Source organism: Oncorhynchus clarkii, chromosome 4 (genome assembly GCF_045791955.1).
Source record: "Oncorhynchus clarkii lewisi isolate Uvic-CL-2024 chromosome 4, UVic_Ocla_1.0, whole genome shotgun sequence".
NCBI lineage: Eukaryota > Metazoa > Chordata > Actinopteri > Salmoniformes > Salmonidae > Oncorhynchus > Oncorhynchus clarkii.
This window is the reverse complement of record NC_092150.1, coordinates 31869500-31892571: the sequence shown is the minus strand read 5'-3', so window position 1 is coordinate 31892571 and position 23072 is coordinate 31869500. Positions and strand designations below refer to the sequence as shown.

Sequence of the window (23072 nt, the reverse complement as noted above, 5' to 3'; positions counted from 1 at the left end):
GGAGCCAGGCCCAGCCAATCAAAATTTGTTTTCCCACAAAAGGGTTTTATTACATACAGAACTACTCCACCTATTAATCCCATAGGAGGAAATGTAATGTCAATAACAAATACGTACAAAATACACATACTGTACGAGACAAAAACCCAATACAACGCCAGGAGGAATAAAAATATATATCCTATACAAAAAGACTACGAGAATAGCACATGGTAGAATAGCATACCTTGAGGTTCTCTTTGAGGAAGGAGGTGGCTGTGGCGTGGATCTTTAAATAACACTGATACAGAGAAAGCTCCTGAAGGTCTTCAAGCTGGGCGATGGAGGCTGGGATGGTTACGTTGTTGATGATTTCAAGCTTCAGGGACTGGAGCTCTGTCACCTCAAAGATGGTGTCTGGAAGCCCAGACAGCATGAAGAGCTGCAGCTCCAGTCTGTTGTTGTGGTTGGTCATCAGTCTCTGACGCAGCTTCTCTGGCGTCCACTCATGGTTCAGGTTCAGCTGTTTCAGTTTGTTTTCACTGACCTCTGATAGGAACACTGCGAATCTGAGAACAAGAGAGCGAAAGAGAGAAGAAGAAGTCAAAGATTACTTTATTGTCCAAGGATGGGCAAAGGAAACTTTTACAATTGGAGGCATTGCATACTTATCAATAGCAATGAAGAGCTAAATTACTTGTACAACTACAAAGACAACGCACCTCTTGGAGTATAGTGGGTCATACTGGTCGATCATGTGCAGCATGAAGGCAAAGTCATTCTTCACGTCTGGGATGTCATCGATTCCCGTTTCCTGTCGTACGTATTCAAAGGAGTATTCCTTCAGCGAGCGGTAGAAGAGCCAGTAGGAAGTGTAGAGGCAGGTGAATCCATACACAGCCACAAAGCATAGGTAACAGTATGACAGCTTGGAGAACAGGTGGGCCATGGTGTGATTACAGGAGAAATGCTTATATCCCGTCATGTCCTGCATGTCCACATTGCACTTCACTGTGATCTGCACCTCCGAGACTAACGCACTGTTATACGCAATGATGAGGAGGAACTTCATCACTTTGAGAACAGTTTGGCGAACATACATAATATAGAGGATGTCCCCCTCCTCAACATGCAGGCGGAACTTCTTCACCTTCTCAAACAGAGCTTTGGCTTGCTCTCCTTCCTTCTTTTCCAGGGCACTAGCCGTGGGCTTGTCCACGACGATCTTCTCTGGGATGGATTTGAGGGACTGGGTCTTCTCCAGGTCGTCCAGGTTCCCCTCTACAGACACGTTGAGGATCGCTCTGCTGGCACTGCACTTCTTATCCTTGAATGAATGAATGCACTTTATTTGACATATTAAAATGTATACAGTTCAATATAGGTTAGGTTTCTCGGACAAAGATTGAGCTTAGTCCTGGACCAAAATTATTTTAGGCATGTACACACACATATACAAACAATACCTTCTCCTCTGGGTTCTCTCCAGACACTTCAGACAGAGCTCTGGTAGTCCAGGGGGAGTCAAAGCACTTTCCCAAGATGGAGATGAAATGCTCTATCTTAGAGCTGGAGCCTGGGAACTTGAACCAGAAGTTGCTACACACCATGAAGATCAGGGTGTGTATGAGGACCAGGTAAGGGAAGTACTTGGCGTACCAGTGCAGAGCCTTCTCGTAGCACATCTGGTTGATGAAGCTGTACTGCTGGAGGTCCAGATTGGTTTTCAGGCCCATCATCTCGTGCATGTCCTGTGGCACAGCGGGTGAGACCAGCTCGGTTTTATTTGGTAAGAGTATTGTTTGGTTCGGCATGGACATTCTTTGGGGAAGGCAGATGATTTTGTCCTGCATCACCTGAAATGAAATAAGGAACAAATAAGCAAGCAAGCAAGATCGAAACTAGTCTGTCACAGTGATAATAGAAAGAGGGGAATATCTGTCTCATTTCCTGCACTGACTTCCCTGGTAGAGATGCGACTCAGAAAGGAAATAACCAGTTAATGTTTTAACTACCGCAAACTGGGAGGGAGACAGACTTCCTAATGCAATACTTAACCACCTAATTATTTGTTATGCTTTAACTCACTATTGCACCTCGTTAAACAATATTTGTTTTACTATTCATATAGTACTTACAACATTACAAGTATTTTACTTTATTGAAAACATAGATGAATCATGGATCCAAACAAAAATGATTATTTTTCCTTCAGCTTCGTAAAGATGTACTTGTCTTGCTATGATGCAGACTAGTGACTAAATATCATGTGGTTTATGGGCCATAGGAAATTACTCTTGGGGTTGTGCAGCAGCAGTACGGGGCAGAACAGATATGCAAAGTCAAACCTGCTAAGGGAGAGATTGCTAAGGGAGAGATACCATAGTACCCTCAAAGCTCATTACCAAGCTAAGGATCCTGGGTCTAAACACCTCCCTCTGCAACTGGATCCTGGACTTCCTGACAGGCCGCCCCCAGGTGGTGAGGGTAGGTAGCAACACATCTGCCATGCTGATCCTCAACACTGGAGCTCCCCAGGGGTGCGTGCTCAGTCCCCTCCTGTACTCCCTGTTCACCCACAACTGCATGGCCAGGCACGACTCCAACACCATCATTAAGTTTGCTGACGACACAACAGTCCTGATCACCGACAACGACGAGACAGCCAATAGGGGAGGTCAGAGACCTGGCTGGATGGTGCCAGAATAACAACCTATCCCTCAACGTAACCAAGACTAAGGAGATGATTGTGGACTACAGGAAAAGGAGCACCGAGCACATCCCCATTCTCATCGACGGGGCTGTAGTGGGACAGGTTGAGAGCTTCAAATTCCTTGGTATCCACATCAACAAATTAGAATGGTCCAAACACACCAAGTCAGTCGTGAAGAGGGCACGACAAAGCCTAATCCCCCTCAGGAACCTAAAAAAAAATTGGCATGGGTCCTGAGATCCTCAAAAGGTTCTACAGCTGCAACCTCGAGAGCATCCTGACCGGTTGCATCACTGCCTGGTACGGCAATTACTCGGCCTCAGACTGCAAGGCACTTCAGAGGGTAGTGCGTACGGCCCTGTACATCACTGGGGCAAAGCTGCCTGCCATCCAGGACCTCGACAACAGGCGGCGTCAGAGGAAGGCCCTAAATATTGTCAAAGACCCCAGCCATAGACTGTTCTCTCTACTTCCGCATGGCAAGCGGTACCGGAGTGCCAAGTCTAGGACAAAAAGACTTCAACAGTTTTTACCCCCAAGCCATAAGACTCCTGAACCAACCCCTATTTTTACGTGTCTGCTACTCTCTGTCTACTCTCTGTCCATCATATATGCATAGTTACTTTAACCATCCCTACATGTACATACTAACTCAATAAGCCTGACTAACAGATGTCTGTATATAGCCTTGTATCTCTTTTTTCAAAATGTCTTTTTACTGTTGTTTTATTTCTTTACTTACACACACACACACACTTTCCGCACCATTGGATAGAGCCTGTAAGTAAGCATTTCACTGTAAGGTACCTGTTGTATTCGGCGCACGTGACAAATAAACTTTGATTTGATTGAAATTTTCAGAATGGTTACCTGGAGATAAATGGGAGTGTCATATTTCAGTTTAGACTTAGTTGCTTATTTGTAGACCCGCATGGAATCCACGCACGCAGAATTCTGCCGAAAAGCCGCGTAATTCCGGATAGAATGCATATGATTCTAAAAGGTAAAAATAAGCTGCCAGCTGAAAGCAAAGTTAAATAAAATTGACTTGAATAACATTGTTTTTCACTGATGTATTTCAATCACCGAAAAACATCAGCATTCAATGGACTAAATACGCATCAAACGGCGGTGGAGCGCTAGCGGTCACAACGACACAAAAATAGGAGGGTTAGTGTGCCAGGTAAACATTGATGCTTTAGCAAGCTACAGATAGCTAGTTAATATAAGAGGTTTGTTCTAATTAGCTAATATCTGTTCTTGACCATTACATTTGTCTGTATCTTCAGTGGCAAGTCAGCTAGCTAGTTAACGTTAGCCTGGCAAGCTTCCCAAGTTACTCCAGCTACATCACTTTATTTAGGCTAGCTAGCTCCACCACATCACTTTGGCTATCAAAAACAAGAGAAGTTAGAGAGGGGGAAAAAAAACTACCTTTACTCCACACACAGAGACACATAAAAAAAAACTCCCCCACTCCCATTTGGCAAATCTGACCATAGGGGCCGAACAGGCCCCCCATTTAAATCGACTGGGATGTCGTGGAGTGGGTCGAGAGTTTCAAATTCCTTGGTGTCCACATCACCAACAAACTATGGTCCAAACACACCAAGATAGTCATGAAGAGGGCAGGACAACACGTATAATGCTATGTACTACTCCCTTCACAGAACAGAGCAAACTGGCTGTAACCAGAATAGAAAGAGGAGTGGAAGGCCCTGGGGCACAACTGAGCATGGCAAATAGGGACTTTGCAATTAATCTCTTCATAACATTCTGGAGTATATGCAAATTGCCATCATACAAACTGAGGCAGCAGACTTTGTGAAAATTAATATGTGTCATTCTCAACTTTTGGCCACGACTGTAGACACTAATGTACTTGTCCCTTTGCTCAGTTGTGCTGCAGAGTCTCCCACTCCTTTGTATTCTGGTTAGAGCCAGTTTGCTCTGTTCTGTGAAGGGAGTAGTACACAGCGTTGCATGAGATCTTCAGTTTCTCGCATGGAATAGCCTTAATTTCTCAGCCTCTATACGCCTACGTAGATATTCATTTTTCAGACGTTTCCAGCTACAATAGTAATTTTCAACATTAATAATGTCTACACTATGTGATCAATGATATTATTTTAATGGACGAAAAAAAAAAGCTTTTCTTTCAAAAACAAGGACATTTCTAAGTGACCCCAAACTTTTGAATGGTAGTGTATATAGTTCCAGTCAAAAGTTGACACTCATTCCAGGGTTTTCCTTAATGTTTTACTATTTTCTAAATTGTAGAATAATAGTAGGCATCAAAACTATGAAAACACATCTGGAATCGTGTATTAACCAAAAAAATATCAAAATATGTTTTATAATTTAAGATTCGTCAAAGTAGCCACCCTTTGCCTTGATGACAGCTTTGCACTCTTGGCATTCTCTCAATGAGCTTCATGAGGTGGAATGCATTTCAGTTAACATGTGTGCCTTGTTAAAAGTTAATTTGTGGAATTTCTTACTTTCTTAATGCTTTTGAGCCAATCAGTTGTGTTGTGACAAGGTAGGTGTGGTATACAGAAAACAACTTTACTTCGTAAAAGACCAAGTCCATATTATGGCAAGAACAGCTCAAATAAGAAAAGAGAAATGACAGTCCATCATTACATTAAGACATGAAGGTCAGTCAATCCGGAAAATGTTGAGAACTTTAAATGTTTCTTCAAGTTCAGTCACAAAAACAATCAAGCTTTATGATGAAACTGGCTCTCATGAGGATGGCCACAGGAAAGTAAGACCCAGAGTTAACTTGCTGCAGTGGATTAATTATTTTGAGTTGCCAGCCTCAGACATTGGACCTCAAATAAATGCTTCAGAGTTCAAGTAACAAACACAACATCAACTGTTCAGAGGAGACTGCATGATTCAGGCCTTCATGGTCTAATTGCTGCAAAGAAACCACTAGTAAAAGGACACCAATAATAAGTGACTCCCTCGGCCAAGAAACATGAGCAATGTTTGGACTGATGAATCCAAATTTAGATGTTTTTATTCCAACCGCTGTGTCTTTGTGAGACGCAGAGCAGGTGAATTTATGACCTCTGCATGTGTGGATCCCACCGTGAAGCATGGAGGAGGAAGTGTGATGGTGTGGGGATGCTTTGCTGGTGACACTGTCTGATTTATTTAGAATTCAATGCACACTTAACCAGCATGACTACCACAGCATTACGCAGTGATACACAATCCCATCTGGTTAGCGCTAATTTGTTTTTCAACATGACAATGACCCAAAACACACCTCCCACCTTGGCCTATTAGACCAAGAGAGTGATGAGTGCTGTATCAGATGACCTGGCCTCCACAATCACCCGACCTCAACCACAATGCTTTACGCTAGAAACAAGCTGTAAAATACCCAGGAAAGACGTGACTCCGATGCATTTGGGGGATATCATGGTTTCATTTCTTTGACGTACAGAGGCCGTCTTTGCTTGGGAAGTAATCTAATTCTGTCACTATCAATTGATTAAGCTAGTCAGTTTCTGTAGGCCTACAATAGAAGATGTTTAAACCCAGACAACCTTTTAAGGAAACACTGCTCTCATTTGGTTAAACCACGGAAGACGACTAGCCAGCAGTTAAAACATTTTTCTATGTCGGTAAGCCTACTCTGTCTGGGGTGGAAAGGTTGTGTGGTATTAAAAAAAAAAATTCATGCAAAGCTTTAGCTATAAAGGAGATCTTTATACCCTTACTTTTGTCACACCACGGTGCTCTACGAGCCTTCTGGCCCGTAGCCATGTGCATCAAAATTCCTTTGTCGTCATCTAATGCTTACAGGATGAAGAACAGTTTCTAAAACTGCATATATAAGGCTCTGGTCTGTCCAAGTAGTGAGGGTAAACATGTTCTGCTATCCACTTTGTTTTAATAATTTTGGGTATAGGGGAGGGTCACTTGTTTTTTTTTAGCGTTAAGGGAGAATTTAGGTCAAAAATACTTTGCTGAAGGGAGGGCCATCCATTTACATTTCAGAGAGGTCAAATTTTCTCCATGAATCCCTTATTATAAATAACGTTCACTCCCTAAGTACAGTCTCTAGAGAGGATTAGGAGAATTCTACACCCTCCTTTCTGTCCCCCTCTTACTCCCTCATGTACTCTGTTTCACACTCCTCCCTTTCTCTGTGCCCCTCAGCTCTCTTTCTCTTCCGCTTCGCTTGTCTTGTTCGCCCTCGCTCTCCCTCTATATATCCCCCCTTCAGCTTTCTCCCTTTCCCTATATGTGGTAGCTGGTATGTAGAGCTATACATGAGCTACTCTCGGTTTAAAAAAAAATTTTTCCCCTTTGGCAGGGCCAGTGTTTCCCCCACGATTCTAAACTGAGACAGGAAATGTATTAATTAGGGCTAGTAAAAAATAAATAAATATAAAAACAGTCTGCTTTGACAAGGCTGCAGTTCTCGGAAGTCATCGGATGGGTGGTGTTTTGTCAACCTTGTCTCAGAGAAATTCTTAGCATTTGGTAAGTAAATATGTTCCCTCCATTTAGTATGATAGATTACATTATGAATGGAATAGTGATCGTACAATGTCATACAAGTTACAGGACGTATAGTATTATATATCTTAGCCGGTCATACAATAGCATCCAAATTGGATGACTTAACTGATCATGTGTTATTTGTCACAAATACAGTACCAGTAAAAAGTTTGGACACCTACTCATTCAAGGGTTTTTCTTTCATTTTTACTAGTTTCTACATTGTAGAATAATAGTGAAGACATAACTATAAAATTGCTACATGATTCCATGTGTGTTATCAAAAAAAGTGTTAAATTCAAATATATTTGAATTTGAGATTCTAAGTAGCCACCCTTTACCTTGATGACAGCTTTGCACACTCTTGGCATTCTCTCAACCAGCTTCATGAGGTAGTCACCAGGAATGCATTTCAATTAACAGGTGTTGTTAATATGTGGAATTTCTTTATCTTAATGCGTTTGAGCCAATTAGTTGTGTTATGACAAGGCAGAAGATGGTCTTTTACCAAATAGGGCTAAGTCCAAATAATGGCAAGAACAGCTCAAATAAGCAAAGAGAAACAATAGTTCATCATTACTTTAAGACGTGAAGGTCAGTCAACGCAGAACACTAAGAACTTTGAACGTTTCTTCAAGTGCAGTTACAAAAACCATCAAGCGCTATGATGAAACTGGCTCTCATGAGGATCACCACGGGAAAGGAAGACCTAGAGTTACCTCTGCTGCAGAGGATAAGTTCATTAGAGTTACCAGCCTCAGAAATCATCAATTAACTGCACCTCAGATTGCAGCCCAAATAAATTATTCAGAGTTCAAGTAACAGACAACGTCAACTGTTCAGGACATCATGGTCAAATGGCTGCAAAGAAACCACTACTAAAGGACACCAATAAGAAGAAGACTTGTTGGACCAAGAAATATGAGCAATGGACATGACACCGGTGGAAATCTGTCCTATGGTCTGATGAATCCAAATGTGATTTTTGGTTCCAACCACCAAGTCTTTGTGAGACTTAGAGTAGGTGAACGGATGATCTCCGCATGTGTGTTTCCCACCATGAAGGAGGATATATTATGGTGCTTTCCTGGTGACACTTAGTAATTTATTTAGAATTCAAAGCACACTTAACCAGCATGGCTACCACAGCATTCTGCAGCGATAGTCCAAACCAGATGGGATGGCGTATCATTTGTTTTTCAAGAGAACAATGACCCAAAACACACCTCCAGGCTGTGAAGTAGCGTGATGAGTACTGCATCAGATGACCTGGCCTCCACAATCACCCGAACACAACCCAATTGGGATGCAGAGTGTAAGAAAAGCAGCCAACCAGTGCTCAGCATATGTGGGAACTCCTTCAAGGCTGTTGGAAAAGCATTCCTCATGAAGCTGGTTGAGAGAAAGCTTTACACACTCTTGGCAATCATCAAGACAAAGGGTTCCTACTTTGAAGAATCAAAAATATATTTTGATTTGTTTAACACTTTTTTGGTTACTATATGATTCCATGTGTTACTTAAGAGTTGATGTCTTCACTATTATTCTACAATGTAGAAAATAGTCAAAATAAAGAAAAACTTTTGAATGAGAAGGTGTCCAAACTTTTGACTACTACTGTACATATTTGGCAGATCACGGGTGTAGGGAAATGCTTATGTTCCTGGCTCCAACAGTGCAGTAATACCCAACAATAAAAAATAAAAAAACTTGCAATTCCCCCAAAATAAAAGGAAGTAAGTAATATAAGAATGAGATAATATGGCTTGGAGGACGTACAGTATTATACATCTTTCTCTGAGACCTGGTTGCTTGTTGCATCTTAACAACAAAAGGAGAGCGATGGAGAGAATTACATTAGTGGTTTGGAGAATTAATGACAAAGGTTAGGATAATTAACGTAAAAGGTTAGGATAACAAAAATGACCAAAGTTAGGATAATTTGCATAGCAGGTTAGCTGAATTCGGTTAAAGTTAGAATAAGGGTTAGCTAAAAATCCTAGTGACTCCAACACGCAACCTTTGGTTTGCTAGACGGTCGTGGTATACGCCCACCCATGATCCCCGACCAACCTCCCTACTGTAGTTTGTCTAAAGTACAGTAGCTAGATCATTGGTAGATATCATACATCTTGGAGGTTCTCACTAATACACTATATAAACAAAAGTATGTGGACACCCCTTCAAATGAGCAGATTCAGCTACTTCAGCCACATGCATGGTGACGGGTATATAAAACCAAGCACACTGCCATGCAATCTCCATAGACAAACATTGGCAGTAGAATGGACTTACTGAAGAGCTCCGTGACGTTCAACATGGCATCGTCATAGGATGCCACCTTTCCAACAAGTCAGTACATTAGATTTCTGTCCTGATCCAGATGCCTGAGGCAGCTCTAAGTGCTGTTATTGTGAAGTGAAAATGTCTAGGAGCAACAACGGATCAGCCGCAAAGTGGTAGACCACACAAGCTCACAGAATGGGACAGCCAAGTGCTGAAGAGCGTAGCGCACAAAAATTGTTTCACTACACCTGCTTCCAAACTGTCTCGCGAAGCAACGTAAGCACAATAACTATTTATCAGGAGATTCATGAAATGGGTTTCCATGGCCGAGCAGCAGCACACAAGCTTAAGATCACCATGCGCAATGCCAAGCGTTGTCTGCAGTGGTTTAAAGCTAATTGCCCAACATCAGTTCCAACCTCAATAATGCTTGTGGCTGAATGGAAGCAAATCCCCGTAGCAATGTTCCAACATCTAGAGGAAAGCCTTCCCAGAAGAGTGGGGGCTGTTATAGAAACAAACGGCAGGTGTCCACATACTATACATACACTACATGACCAAAAGTATGTTTCGTATTTCTGAGGCCAGGCTGGTTTTTACCATTTGTGAAAGCAACCATTTCTAAACACTCATTCTGTCTTTCGTAGAGACCCCTCCCTCGGCTCAAGGGACAACAGGGGATATTCCCACCCTAATAAATAGTTCCTGTAAGTGGTGTTTGGGGTTTAAAAAAATTATTAGTCATAATCTACACAGGTTTATACAGAGATGTAGCCCCTATGGGCCCTGGTCCAAATTAGTGCACAATGTAGGGAATAGGGTTCATTTGGAAAGCAGCCCAAGAATCAGCAAATCGAGCTCCACCCTCTCCAGCTGGTCTGAGTGATGAAGAACATTGAAGTGACAGGCCATGGGCCACATGAATCATTACTACATCTCAAATGGCATCCAAAATTCCCTATTTAGTGCACTATTTTTGATCAATGCACTATAGGAAATAGGGTGCCATTTGGGACAAATCCCATGTGTTTATAAAGAGCGGGTGGGGAAGGCAGGAGGACATTTTTGGTGTGGTGCAGTGTGTGTGTGTGTGTTATGCAGGAATTTCTTTCCTTTCCGTTTGTATACTCCCGCCAGACTGCAACTTACTTGAACCCAACACCGGGCTGTTTGTCACTGCAGGACACAAAGTTCTAGAGCTTGGTGTCCCTAATGACTTACTGTATCTTATTTATTTGTAAACAGCTGGTGCACAATATCTAAGGAAGTCAAGGTTTTGCTCGTCTGAGCTAGAGTATCGCATGATAAGCTGTAGACCACACCATCTACCTAGAGAGTTTATCTGTATTTTTGTAGCTGTCTACATACCACCACAGACCGATACTGGCACAACGACCACACTCAATGAGCTCTATTCCGCCTTAAGCAAACAGGAAACGCTCATCCAGAGGCGGCGCTCCTAGTGGCCAAGGACTTTAATGCAGGGAAACATAAATCAGTCTTACCTAATTTCTATCAGCATGTTAAACCAGAGGGGGGAAAAAATCTAACATATATTAAAACATTTATTATTATTATTTTACTCTGGACCACCTTTACTCCACCCATAGATGCGTACAATGCCCTCCATTTGGTAAATCTGACCATAATTATATTCTCCTGATTACAAGTAAAAATGAAAGCAGGAAGCACCAGTGACTCAGTCTATAAAAACGTGTTCAGATGAAGCATATGCTAAACTACATGACTGCTTTGCTAGCACAGACTGGAAAATGTTCCGGGATTCTTCCGATGGCATTGCGGAGTACACCACATCAGTCACTGGTGCATAGATGACGTTGTTCCCACCGTGATTGTACGTACATACCACAACCAAAAGCAATGGATTACAGGCAACATTCACACTGAGCTAAAAGGTAGAGCTGCCACTTTCAAGGAGCAGGACTCTAACCCAGAGGCTTATAAGAAATCCCGCAATGCCTTCCGACGAACCATCAAACAGGCAAAGCGTCAATACAGGACTAAGATCAAATCATACTAAACCGTCTCTACAAGCCCTGCCAAACCCGACGAGCATCAAACTATTACAGACGACAAAGGGAACCACAGCCGAGAGCTGCCCAGTGACATAAGCATACCAGTGACATAAATAACTTATATGCTCGCTTTGAGGCAAGTAACACTGAAACATGCATGAGAGCATCAGCTGTTCCAGACGACTGATCACGCTCTCCGCAGTCGATGTGAGTAAGACCTTTAAACAGGTCAACATTCACAAGGATCAGGGCTGGACGGATTACCAGGACGTGTACTCAGAGCATGTGCTGACCAACTGGCAAGTGTCTTCACTGACATTTTCAACCTCCCCCTGACTGACTCTGTAATACCAACATGTTTCAAGCAGACCACCATAGTCCGTGCCCAAGAACATGAAGGTAACCTGCCTAAATGACTTCCGAAACGTAGCACTCACGTCTGGAACCATGAAATGCTTTGAAAGGCTGGTTATGGCTCACATCAACAACATTATCCCAGAAACCCTAGACCCACTCCAATTTGCATACCGCCCAAGAGATCCAGATGCAATCTCTATTGCACTCCACACTGCCCTTTCACTCCTGGACAAAAAATAACACCTATGTGGGAATACTATTCATTGACTACAGCTCAGCGTTCAACACCATAGTGCCCAAAAAGAGCATCACTAAGTTAAGGACCCTGGAACTAAACACTTCCCTGGATCCTGGACTTCCTGACGGGCCGTACCCAGGTGGCAAGGGTAGGTAACAACACATCCGCCACACTGACCCTCAACACAGGGGCCCCTCAGGGGTGCATGCTCAGTCCCCTCCTGTACTCCCTGTTCACTCATGACTCCAACACCATTATTAAGTTTGCAGACAACAATAAGACAGCCTATAGGGAGGAGCTCAGAGTCCTGACCGTGTGGTGCAAGGACAACAATCTCTCCCTCAACGTGATCAAGACAAAGGAGACGATTGTGGACTATAGGAAAAGGAGGACCGAGCACGCCCCCATTCTCATCGACGGGGCTGTAGTGGAGCAGGTTAGGTTCCTTGGCATCCACATCACCAACAAACTAACATGGTCCAAGCACATCAAGAAAGTCATGAAGAGGGCACGACAAAACCCATTCACCCTCAGGAACTGAAAAGATTTGTCATGGGTCCTCAGATCCTCAAAAGGTTTTACAGCTGCGACATCGAGACTTAAGCCACCCTAGTCATAGACTTCTGTCTGCTTCCGCACGGCAAGTGGTACTGGAGCACCAAGTCTAGGTCCAAGAGGCTTCTAACCAGCTTCTACCCCCAAGCCATAAGACTCCTGAACAGCTAAACAAATGGCTACCCAGACTATTTGCATTGCCCCCCCCCCCTAATCTGTTATCATCTATGCATAGTCACATTAATAACTCTACCTACATGTACATATTACCTTAATTGCCTCATTCCCCAACTCTGATGATTATTTCTTTTGGGGGGAAATGTTGCCAATAGTTTATAGAATAAAAAAATATTTAAAACAAATCTAATTCTACCCAAACACATAACTATAAATAGTAAAATCAGAGAAACTGATAATTTTGCAGTGGTCTCTTAATTTTTTCCAGAGCTGTATATATTTTTTATTATTATATATCGTTTTTGGAATAGGACTACGATGAGCATTAAAGAACACGAGAATGCAAGTATATACGGGTCAGCGCCAGTACCTCATTCAATGTACAGGGGTACTGGAGTGGTTGAGGTGAGTTGATACATAAAGTACCAGTCAAAAGTTAGGACACACCTACTCATTCCAGGGTTTCTTTACTTGGACTATTTTCTACATTGTAGAATAATAGTGATGGCATCAGAACTATGAAATAACACATATGGACGAAAAAAACAAAAATATATTTGATATATTTGAGATTCTTCAAAGTAGCCACCCTTTGCCTTGACGGCTTTGCACTTTCAACCAGCTTCATGAGGTAGTCTGGAATGCATTTCAATAACAGGTGTGCCTTGTTAAAAGTTAATTTGTGGAATTTCTTACCTTCTTAATGTGTTTTAGCCAATCAGTTGTGTTGTGACAAGGTAGGAGGTGGTATACAGAAGATAGCCCTATTTGGTAAACAACCAAGTCCATATTATGGCAAGGACACCTCAAATAAGCAAAGAGAAACAACAGTCAATTATTACTTTAAGACATGAAGGTCAGTCAATCCGGAAAATTACGTTTCTTCAAGTGCAGTTGCAAAAACCATCAAGCTCTATGATGAAACTGGCTCTCATGAGGACTGCCACTGGGTCTTCCATTTCTGAGTTACCTCTGCTGCAGAGGAGAAGTTCATTAGAGTTACCAGCCTCAGAAATTGTAGCCCAAATAAATTCTTCATAGTTCAAGATTAGTAACAGACACATCTCAACATCGACTGTTCAGGTGAGACTGTATCAGGCCTTCATTGTACAATTGCTGCAAAGAAACCACTACTAAAGGACACCAATAGAAGAAGAGACTTGCGTGGACCAAGAAACACAAGCAATGCAAATTTGACTGATGGAAATCTGTCCTTTGGTCTTATGAATCCAAATTTGAGATTTTTGGTTCCAATCTGCAGCGATATGCCATCCCATCTGGTTTGCACTTAGTGGGACTATCATTTGTTTTTCAACAGGACAATGACCCAACACTGCCAGGCTGTGTAAGGGCTATTGACCAAGAAGGAGCGTGATGGAGTGCTGCAGATGTGTTATTAATGTGATCTTCACTATTATTCTACAATGTAGAAAATAGTACAAATAAAAACCCTTGAATGAGTAGGCGTGTCCAAACTTTTGACTGGTATTATAGTTTAAAAGAAACAAAATATAAAATAAAATATGACTGTTCTGTACACAGAACAGAAGGCAGACTGAACTACAATAGTAAAACTTACTCAGTTTTGCCCCCTGGGTATAGGCTTATGCTTTAAAATGTTTAGAACATGTATGCACCCCTTAGGAACAATAGTTTGTTCATAGATAGTCAGGCTTTTTATGGAAGAGCTTTTGAAGCTGTTGGATGTTACTGACCTGTAAGGTGCATCCAAACACTCCGATCATTAGCATGACCACAGAGAGGTAGTCTGTGAACACATCCCACCAGGGCTTCAGAACCCGGAACTGTGGCTGCTGTTCCGAAAACTGTCGGAACTCCGTCACAGGAATCATGACTCCTGCTGGGAGAGAGATTAAATGTAGGGGTTGTTTATAAACAATGTATAGCTTCAAAATATGTTTAGTCCTTATATGTGCCAGTTATTACAAACATAACTGCATTTATGAATTTGTGGTGTGGTGACATTTCTCCATCCCCTTCCCTTAGCTTTAGAGCAAGTGGCAGGCCTGCCTTTTGGTTGAAAAACAGGCCTTAAGCCTCCATTTAAATCCCCTTGTCACATTCCTGGAGGATGCCCACCATATAGGTTCAATATGTCCAGCTTCCAGACTAGTTGACAATGCAGGGGGAAATCCTTCACAAGACAACACTAGGATCGAAGTTGACGTTAAGCATTGCCTTCCGTACAACCACTCTGTCTATTGTTTGTCAAACAAACCAGCCCTGCCAAAATACAGCAGGCCCCAATATGGCCATGTTTGTTTTACATTCAATTAGGATCATACGACAGGCCTTTCACTGGAACTGTGAATCAAAGTTTCCTTTCGGTGTGAGGTTTGATGGATTTCAACTGCTTCCTATCGTGCTGTCAAACATGACAAAAAAAACTATTGTAACTAATGGTGTATAATTCCCTTTGTGATACGGTTAAAGATTTGAATGTACAACAACAAAAAACTCACTGGTTTGATGTACCAATACACAGAGGAAAGCCTCACTTTTGGCAGTTGGTTAAGATCAATTTCGTGGCTGGCATAGACAAAACAATCTGCCTGTTAGGATGGATAACTGAATCAGTCTAAAGCAGCATAATATATGGAGTAATCTCAGTTAACCCAGATTTAAGTCTCACATGATTGGTCTCCTGCTTGATTAAGTTCTGGATCCATACGTGAGAGAAGAGATGACGAGATGCTAGAACGAGGAGCGGAACCGGCACGAGGAGCTCCATCCACCCTCTCTATTTGCAAGTTAATGGCCAAAATGTACCCTCCCCTTCCGAAATTTGAAAGACGCTAACACCTGTAATATCGTGATTTCTCCAAATAACCATTGACGAAAAACCCAACACAATTACTGCTGCTTGTTATCCCACAGTACCAATTATGTTAATGGAGATCTGGCCACGAGAGAATGTAAAATGGAGCAATGCTTTAGCATCATCAAGGCCTTATAAACATATGTCTATCATGTCTACAATGACTTTACTATCCCGGATTGAAAAAAAGCACCACCAACTGGTGGTGGTCTCTGAAAGAGGTGCCAGTTAAATATAGGTAGAATCGTACTGGCGCCTCTTAGGTGTGGCAATGACTAATAGGAGACGGATGTATAGAAAACTCTATTGCAAACACTTAAAGATGCACTATGCAGAAAATCTCTCCACCACTTCCTGGTTGCTAAAATTCTAATAGCCTCATTTCAGTTTGTGTGACTAAAGCAAGAAGTGTCTAAACCGCAGTGATTTTTATTTTCCATAATTAAAAATAAAGTATTTTCAGCTGTTTGATGCAAAATTTAAGAACAGAAATAACTCACATAGAACTATTAGAATATTAGCTACATCTTCTTAGACTTGCTTTCAATGAGAATGACATATCTATAACTCAAATTTCTATGTGAATTTGGTCAGGTCACCCAAAATCTTACATATTGCCGCTTTAAGACACACCAACATAGCAAGAGGGGACTAGTAGAAGTGATAGTGGTTTCTCTAATAAAACAAACAGAGAGTATGTAGAATAGGCTAAACATAGCACTCAATATAAACATAGCAGTGGGCTAGCACGCTATAGGCTAGGCCAGGGTTTTGTAGGCAAGGCACAATACAAGGCATTCAGGTAAACTATAATTTGCAAGGCTAACAGTGATGGCCAGCAGGGCAATCTACAGTGACCAAAAGGGCTTCCACTGCACACAGTAAACAATAATAAGGCCATGGGAACAGGCACAGATCAGGCACTACCTTTGTAGACTGGAAGGGGCATGTGCTCTGCAAAATGCCCTGATAGTACAATTTCCCCAAAAATGTTTTTTGTATACAATTGTCAATGTCATTCTGAACCCGCTGCCAGCAAGTAGTCATTAAATTCTCATCTATACTTCAGAACCAAATACTTGCACATCTTGATTGACCAATCAGCATTGGCAAGCAAAGGCGGACCAGATTACAATCCAGATTACTGACCAAAAATAACTGGGTTTTTTTCCCCTCCAGTTTTGCCTGGCAAAAACAGAGTAGGCCTACATTTATCATCCATACAAAATAAAGTTTAGCATTTACTACTGACTCATCTTTGCCAAAACAATTTGAGTGAACATTTTCATTTTTTTCAGATTGGCCTTTAACATAACTAAAATAGTAATTGCATAAGTATTCAGCTCCCTGACTCAATACATGTTAGAAACACCTTTGCCATTGATTACAGTTGTGGGTCTTCTTGGGTAAGACTATAAGAGCTTTGCAAATCTGGATGGTACAATATTTGTCCATTATTCTTTTGAAAATTCTTCAATATGTTGGAACATGGCTAGACAGACATTTAAGTCTTGCCATATATTTTCAAGCAGACTTAAGTCAACATTTTTACTTGGGCACTCAGGAACATACACACTGTCGTCTTGGTAAGCAACTCCAGTGTAGATCTGACCTTGTTGTAGGTTATTGTCCTGCCGTAAGGGGAATTCCTCTCCCAGTCTCTGGTGTAAAGTGGAATGAAGCAGGCTTTCTTCCAAGATTTTGCCTGTGCTTAGCGCCATAATTTATTTTTATCCTGAAAAACTCCAGTATTTACAGATGTCAAGCATACCCTTACCATGATGCAGAATCCACCATGCTTGAAAATAAGGAGGCAGTTACTCAAATATCTGTTGGATTTGCCCCCAAAATGCATGTTATGGAATATTTGTATGTATATTTGTATTCTTTTCGCTCTGTCATTTAGGTCATTATTGTAGAGTCACCACAATGTTGTTGAGCCATCCTCAGTTCTCCCATTACGGCCAATAAACTCTGTAGCCATTTTCAGATCAGTGACCCCATAGTAACATCCCTGAGCAGTTTCCTTCCGGTCCTGCAGCTCAGTTCAGAAGGACAACTATCTTTGATGTGTCTGTGTTGTTTAATACATAATCCACAGCATAATTATTATAATTGACCATGCTTAGAGATTTCAATGTCTACCAATCACTGCCCTTTTTTATGAGGTTTTCAAAAATCTCCCTGGTCTTTGTACACTGAACAAAAATATAAACACAACATGTAGTGTTGGTCCCATGTTTCATGAGCTGAAATAAAAGATCCCAGAAATGTTGAACATGCACAAAAATATTCTCAAATTGCACATATTTACATTCTTTGTTAGTGAGCATTTCTCTTTTGCCAATCCATCCTCCTGACAGGTGTGGCATATCAAGAGGCTGATTAAACAGCATGATCATTACACAAGTGCACCTTGTGCTGTGGACAATAAAAGGCCACTAAAATATGCAGTTGTGTCACAATGCCACAGATGTGCCAAGTTGCGGGAGCATAAAATTGGCACGCTGACTGCAGGAATGCCCACCAAAGCTGTTTCCAGAAAATTGAATGTTAATTTCTCTACCACAAGTCGCCTCCAAAGTAATTTGAAAGAATTTGGCAGTACGTCGAACCGGCCTCACAACCGCCGACTACATGCTTGGCGTTGTGTGGGCGAGTGGTTTGCTGAAACATTGTGAAGAGACTCCCCCATGCTGGCTGTGGGGTTATGGTATGGGCAGCTTTAAGCTACAGACAATGAACACAGTTGCATTTTATCAAATGCAATTTGAATGCCCAAAAATACAGTGATGAGATCATAAGGTCCATTGTGAGCCCTATTTGTTTTGTGTGTGTGTGTGTGGGGGGGGGGGGGGGGGTCCTGTATTCCCAGTCATGTAAAATCCAGAGATTAGGGTCTAATGAATTTATTTCAATTGAGTGACTTCCTCATATGAACTGTAACTCAGCAAAATCAATGAAATTGTTCCATACTTGACTGAGGGACCTAAGAGTGGTATGTAATTGGGGACAGCACAAGGGTTAGTCATTCATAAAGTATGTCACAGAGTGAGTCCATGTAACTTACTGTGATTTGTTAAGCCAAATGACAGGCTACATTTGCATAGCAATTGTGCGTGCACATGCAAGTGTGCGCACGCACGAACATGCACGCACAATCACTGTGCAAATGTAGCCTGTCATCACAGCCATAAACAGTGATGCATTTTCAAAATGCAAAATAGGCGACATAAATAAACTGCATTTTACACCTGCATTTGGAGCTGGCATTCATTCATGTTAGCAGCCAATATCAGCTAGCGATATACAGTGCCTTGCAAAAGTACTCAGACCCCTTGGATTTCTTCACATATTGTTACAAGGTGAGATTAAAATGTATTTTCTCAACAATCTACACAAAATAAAAGTTGAAGATTTATTGTTGTTTTTGTTGATCAATAAAATTCCATAACTAAAATATAGTAATTGTTTAGGTATTCAGCCCCTTTGTTTAGGCAAGCCATTAGGTCATGAGTAACATTTGGCTTAACAAATCACAATAAGTTACATGGACTCACTCTGTGTGGGGGGGGGGGGGGGGGGTCACATGTTTTGTACCATTCCTTTTTGGGGGTCATCCACTGGTAAACATGATGGTAGTAACAAATGGAGTTGGGTTGGATATAGTAATGGTAGGCTGCAGTATTTCTTTAACTGGAGTTGTGTTGTCATTGTTAATAAGTGCAGCATTTATTCTAGTTGAAAATAATTTGCTAAATACTTTACTCAGATTGTGCTGCTTTACCCTCCTGTAATAATTGCCCAATGAGTCTGACCGTGGTTGCGGGGAGAATACATTTTGGGTGTACTTTTTGTTTCAGCACATGCCCCCCAAAATGTCTGTGCACAGCCCTGCACAGGAGCAGCCATCTTAGGTTACATAACAACACAGTGGCCATCTTGAGGCATATAGTAGCAATGACCGAGCCTGTACTGGCTGGTCTAAACATAAACAAGCAGGTTTCAATACACCCAAACCCAGTGAAGTCCACTTACTACATCATGGATCCACTAACACTAGCGTGTGTTGTCAGAGTCCAGGGCTTCAAGAGAAAGGTCCATTTGTTGTGGCCCCGCTGTCGGTGTGCAGGGCAGAAGTTATCAGAGAGTTCCTTACTCTGCCACTGCTTTCTGAAGATGAGAGGCAGGAATTGGGTATCTGTGATCCCAGATGACTGCCTGTGATTGGCTGACCCCATGGTCTGATAAGGCAACCCTAGCAACTTGGCCTAGCAACAGAGGTGTGAAGTGCAAGTTTATGGCCCTTTAGGCTCCAGCGGGGATTGGGCGCCTACTTGGTGCAGTTGGACACATCTTGGGGATTTCTCAGGGCCAGAGAGAGGGTTTTCTCCACTGATGTTGCACGTCTCAGTCTTTCCGTCTCTCTCCCTCTGGTCAGCTTTAGCAATTTGCTTACTACGGGTATCACTCTGAATTCTATACAAATGATGAAATATAACAGCAATGCTTTTGTAAACACAAATAGGCCTACCATATAATGTGTCATTTACTGTATACAGCCCATTACGTCAGAGTGTACTAAGTTTCAGCTTAACTGCGGGAAATGCCATATACAACTGACTGATGTTCTAGACAGGATAACATAGAAATAGAATCACTATTTCTGATCGCTATTGTGATTCTATTTATCTTACAGTATGAGCATGATTCTATTCTGTCTGCACTTTTGTGCAAATGTCAACAAAAAATACAACTTAGAATGGTAACCCAGATACCAAAAACTTTTCCCATGCTTGCTATTTCCCGCTGTCGCTATGCCCATGGCTATAAATTCCTACCGCCAGCGAGCGAGTGGAGTTTGCCGCTCAAGACATGATTTGCATCTCCGGCTGGTAGCCTCCATTCAGAAGACCGCTAAGCCGTCGGCAGGCCACTTTTGAATCACTGGCGGTTAACATCCACTCTGAGGACAGCTATACGCCCTAGGCAAACCATCTAGCCATGAAGTAATTCAAAAGACAATAGCCAGGAATTCCTCGACTCTCAAATTAGGCCTGCCACCATCCAGCTAACCACAGCCAGCCAGAGGCTACAAACTGTTTTTGTTGTGATCTATAAAACTTTCCCCTACAACGTGATTTAAAGTTGATTTGCCAATTTAAAATAAACAGACAGCGCATTGAAAATAATTGAGGATGACAAAAGTGATACAACTAATAATTTACAGTTTATAGCCATTAATTGTATGTAGTAAGCTATATTTAAAGGCAATACCAACTGTTCCAGTTGCTTTGTTAGAGATGCCACTCCCTAAACCACTTCACACAGTATCGATCACTATCATTAAGGGTGAAGTTGTATATAGTCATGCAGCCAATTCAAGTCTATTGTATTGAGGCCATTAACACAGCCTACATTCCGGTGTCAGAGGAAGGCCCTAAAAATGGTCAAAGACCCCCCCCCCCCCCCCCCCCCCCAGTCATAGACTGTTCTCTCTACTACCGCATGGCAAGCAGTACCGGAGTGCCAAGTCTAGGACAAAAAGGTTTTTTGTCAGTTTTTACCCAACGGTTTTTACCCCCAAGCCATTAGACTCCTGAACAGGTAATCAAATGGCTACCCGTACTATTTGCATTGTGTGCCCTCCCAACCCTCTTTTTTTCGCTGCTGCTACTCTGTTTATCATATATGCATAGTCACTTTATCTATACATTCATGTACATACTACCTCAATTGAGCCGACCAACCAGTGCTCCCGCACATTGGCTAACCGGGCTATCTGCATTGTGTCCCACCACCCAGCAACCCCTCTTTTACGCTACTGCTACTCTCTGTTCATCATATATGGATAGTCACTTTAACCATATCTACATGTACATAGTACCTCAATCAGCCTGACTAACCGGTGTCTGTATGTAGCCTCGCTACTTTTATAGCCTCGCTACTGTATATAGTAGCCTGTCTATTTACAGTTGCTTTATTTCTTTACTTACATATTGTTCACCTAATACCTTTTTTGCACTATTGGTTAGCCTGTAAGTAAGCATTTCACTGTAAGGTTTACCGCTGTTGTATTCGGGGCACGTGACAAATAAACTTTGATTTGACATTTAATTCGATTACCTGTTTATTGCTTCAAACTATGTTCAAATCGAAGCCACAGTCAATGTTGCTACTTGCAATGTAAATTTAAATGAATAGCCTGCATTGTTAAACTTTAGGAACCCATAGCCTTTTGTTCTGTGACCACAGATCGTGGATGGTAAACTAAAACTACTCCCTTTTTACCCTCCTTTGCCAAGTAAATGTTACTTGCATTAGATATCCATAAGCTGCTACAGTCTAAGACACGAGGAGGTGTGGTATATGGCCAATATACCATAGCTAAGGGCAGTTCCTATTCACGACACAACAGCATTATTAGAGCAGTAAAAATAAGTGTTGTCATACCCGCAGTATACGGTCTGATATACCACGGCTGTCAGTCAATCAACATTCAATGCTCGAACCACCCAGTTTGTAATTTCCTACAACCTTACCAAAAGAGAAATGCACACTACTTACAGTAGGTGGCAGCACCTCTTAAACCCTCAAAGAAGAAGCTGGAAAGCCCAATGTCATCCCTGTTGTAGTAGCTATAGAAAAATGGCAACGGTAGGCTTTTGTAAATAAAGAACAGATGAATTGTTTATATTTCTCACCACCGAACGTTTTGAAATACCGAATGTATACTAGTGGCATCATGTTCGCGGGCCTGGATTTTGAGTCATTGAGAGCGATTCATGTTGTCTTTGTAAAAACTTGCTGGAGATATATCTATATTTTTATCTTTCTGTTTAATTGTTTGGTACATTTTTTATTTATTTTTTTACCATCCAGAGCATTAGAAAATGTTTCTAGTTTACTAATTTGTTCATGCACCAGATTGGAACGCAAAGCCTTTAAAATCGTTTTGTTGTGTTAAATTGGCTGGCTTACCATCTGCTTGTGACCATGCTAGCTGAGTTACTTACCTAGGTAGGTTGCTAATGTTAGATGCTAGCTAACAACATATTTCTTCTTCTTAGAACTAGTTGTCTCCCTATAACACAGACGCCACTTCAAGGGGCAAAGAGTCTGAATAAAAGAGAAGCATTATTATTTTCAGATGTGCTCGGTCCTGCTAAATACTGATGGAATTTCAGAAGAGAAACAAGACCTTTTATTCATGTAATCTGTCTATCAAAAAGGGCACTGGACACCCACAGTATAATATTCACGACAGCAGCATATGGATGACAGCTATGAGGTATGTAGTACATTCACTTAGCCTAAATGACACTATGATTATCTGTCCAGTTTTGAACAATATGTTATTGGATTGAA

General features: G+C 41.7%; 1 protein-coding gene across 3 annotated transcripts in view; it reads right to left on the bottom strand.

Moving 5' to 3' along the window:
* The window catches only part of LOC139406726 (volume-regulated anion channel subunit LRRC8C-like), a 33321-nt gene that overhangs the window by 3847 nt on the left and 6402 nt on the right, over nt 1-23072 (bottom strand). Inside the window, exons 2-6 of one of the 3 annotated variants that reach the window (XM_071149695.1) lie at nt 19743-19877; nt 14581-14726; nt 1446-1835; nt 702-1306; nt 227-548 (exon numbers count right to left, since the gene is read on the bottom strand). In XM_071149695.1, the coding sequence (XP_071005796.1) occupies nt 227-548; nt 702-1306; nt 1446-1835; nt 14581-14718 (1455 nt within the window). In that variant the 5' untranslated portion in view covers nt 14719-14726; nt 19743-19877. The remainder of the gene's footprint in view (nt 1-226; nt 549-701; nt 1307-1445; nt 1836-14580; nt 14727-19742; nt 19878-23072) is intronic. The other 2 variants (XM_071149694.1, XM_071149692.1) reach the window with 2 other exon arrangements.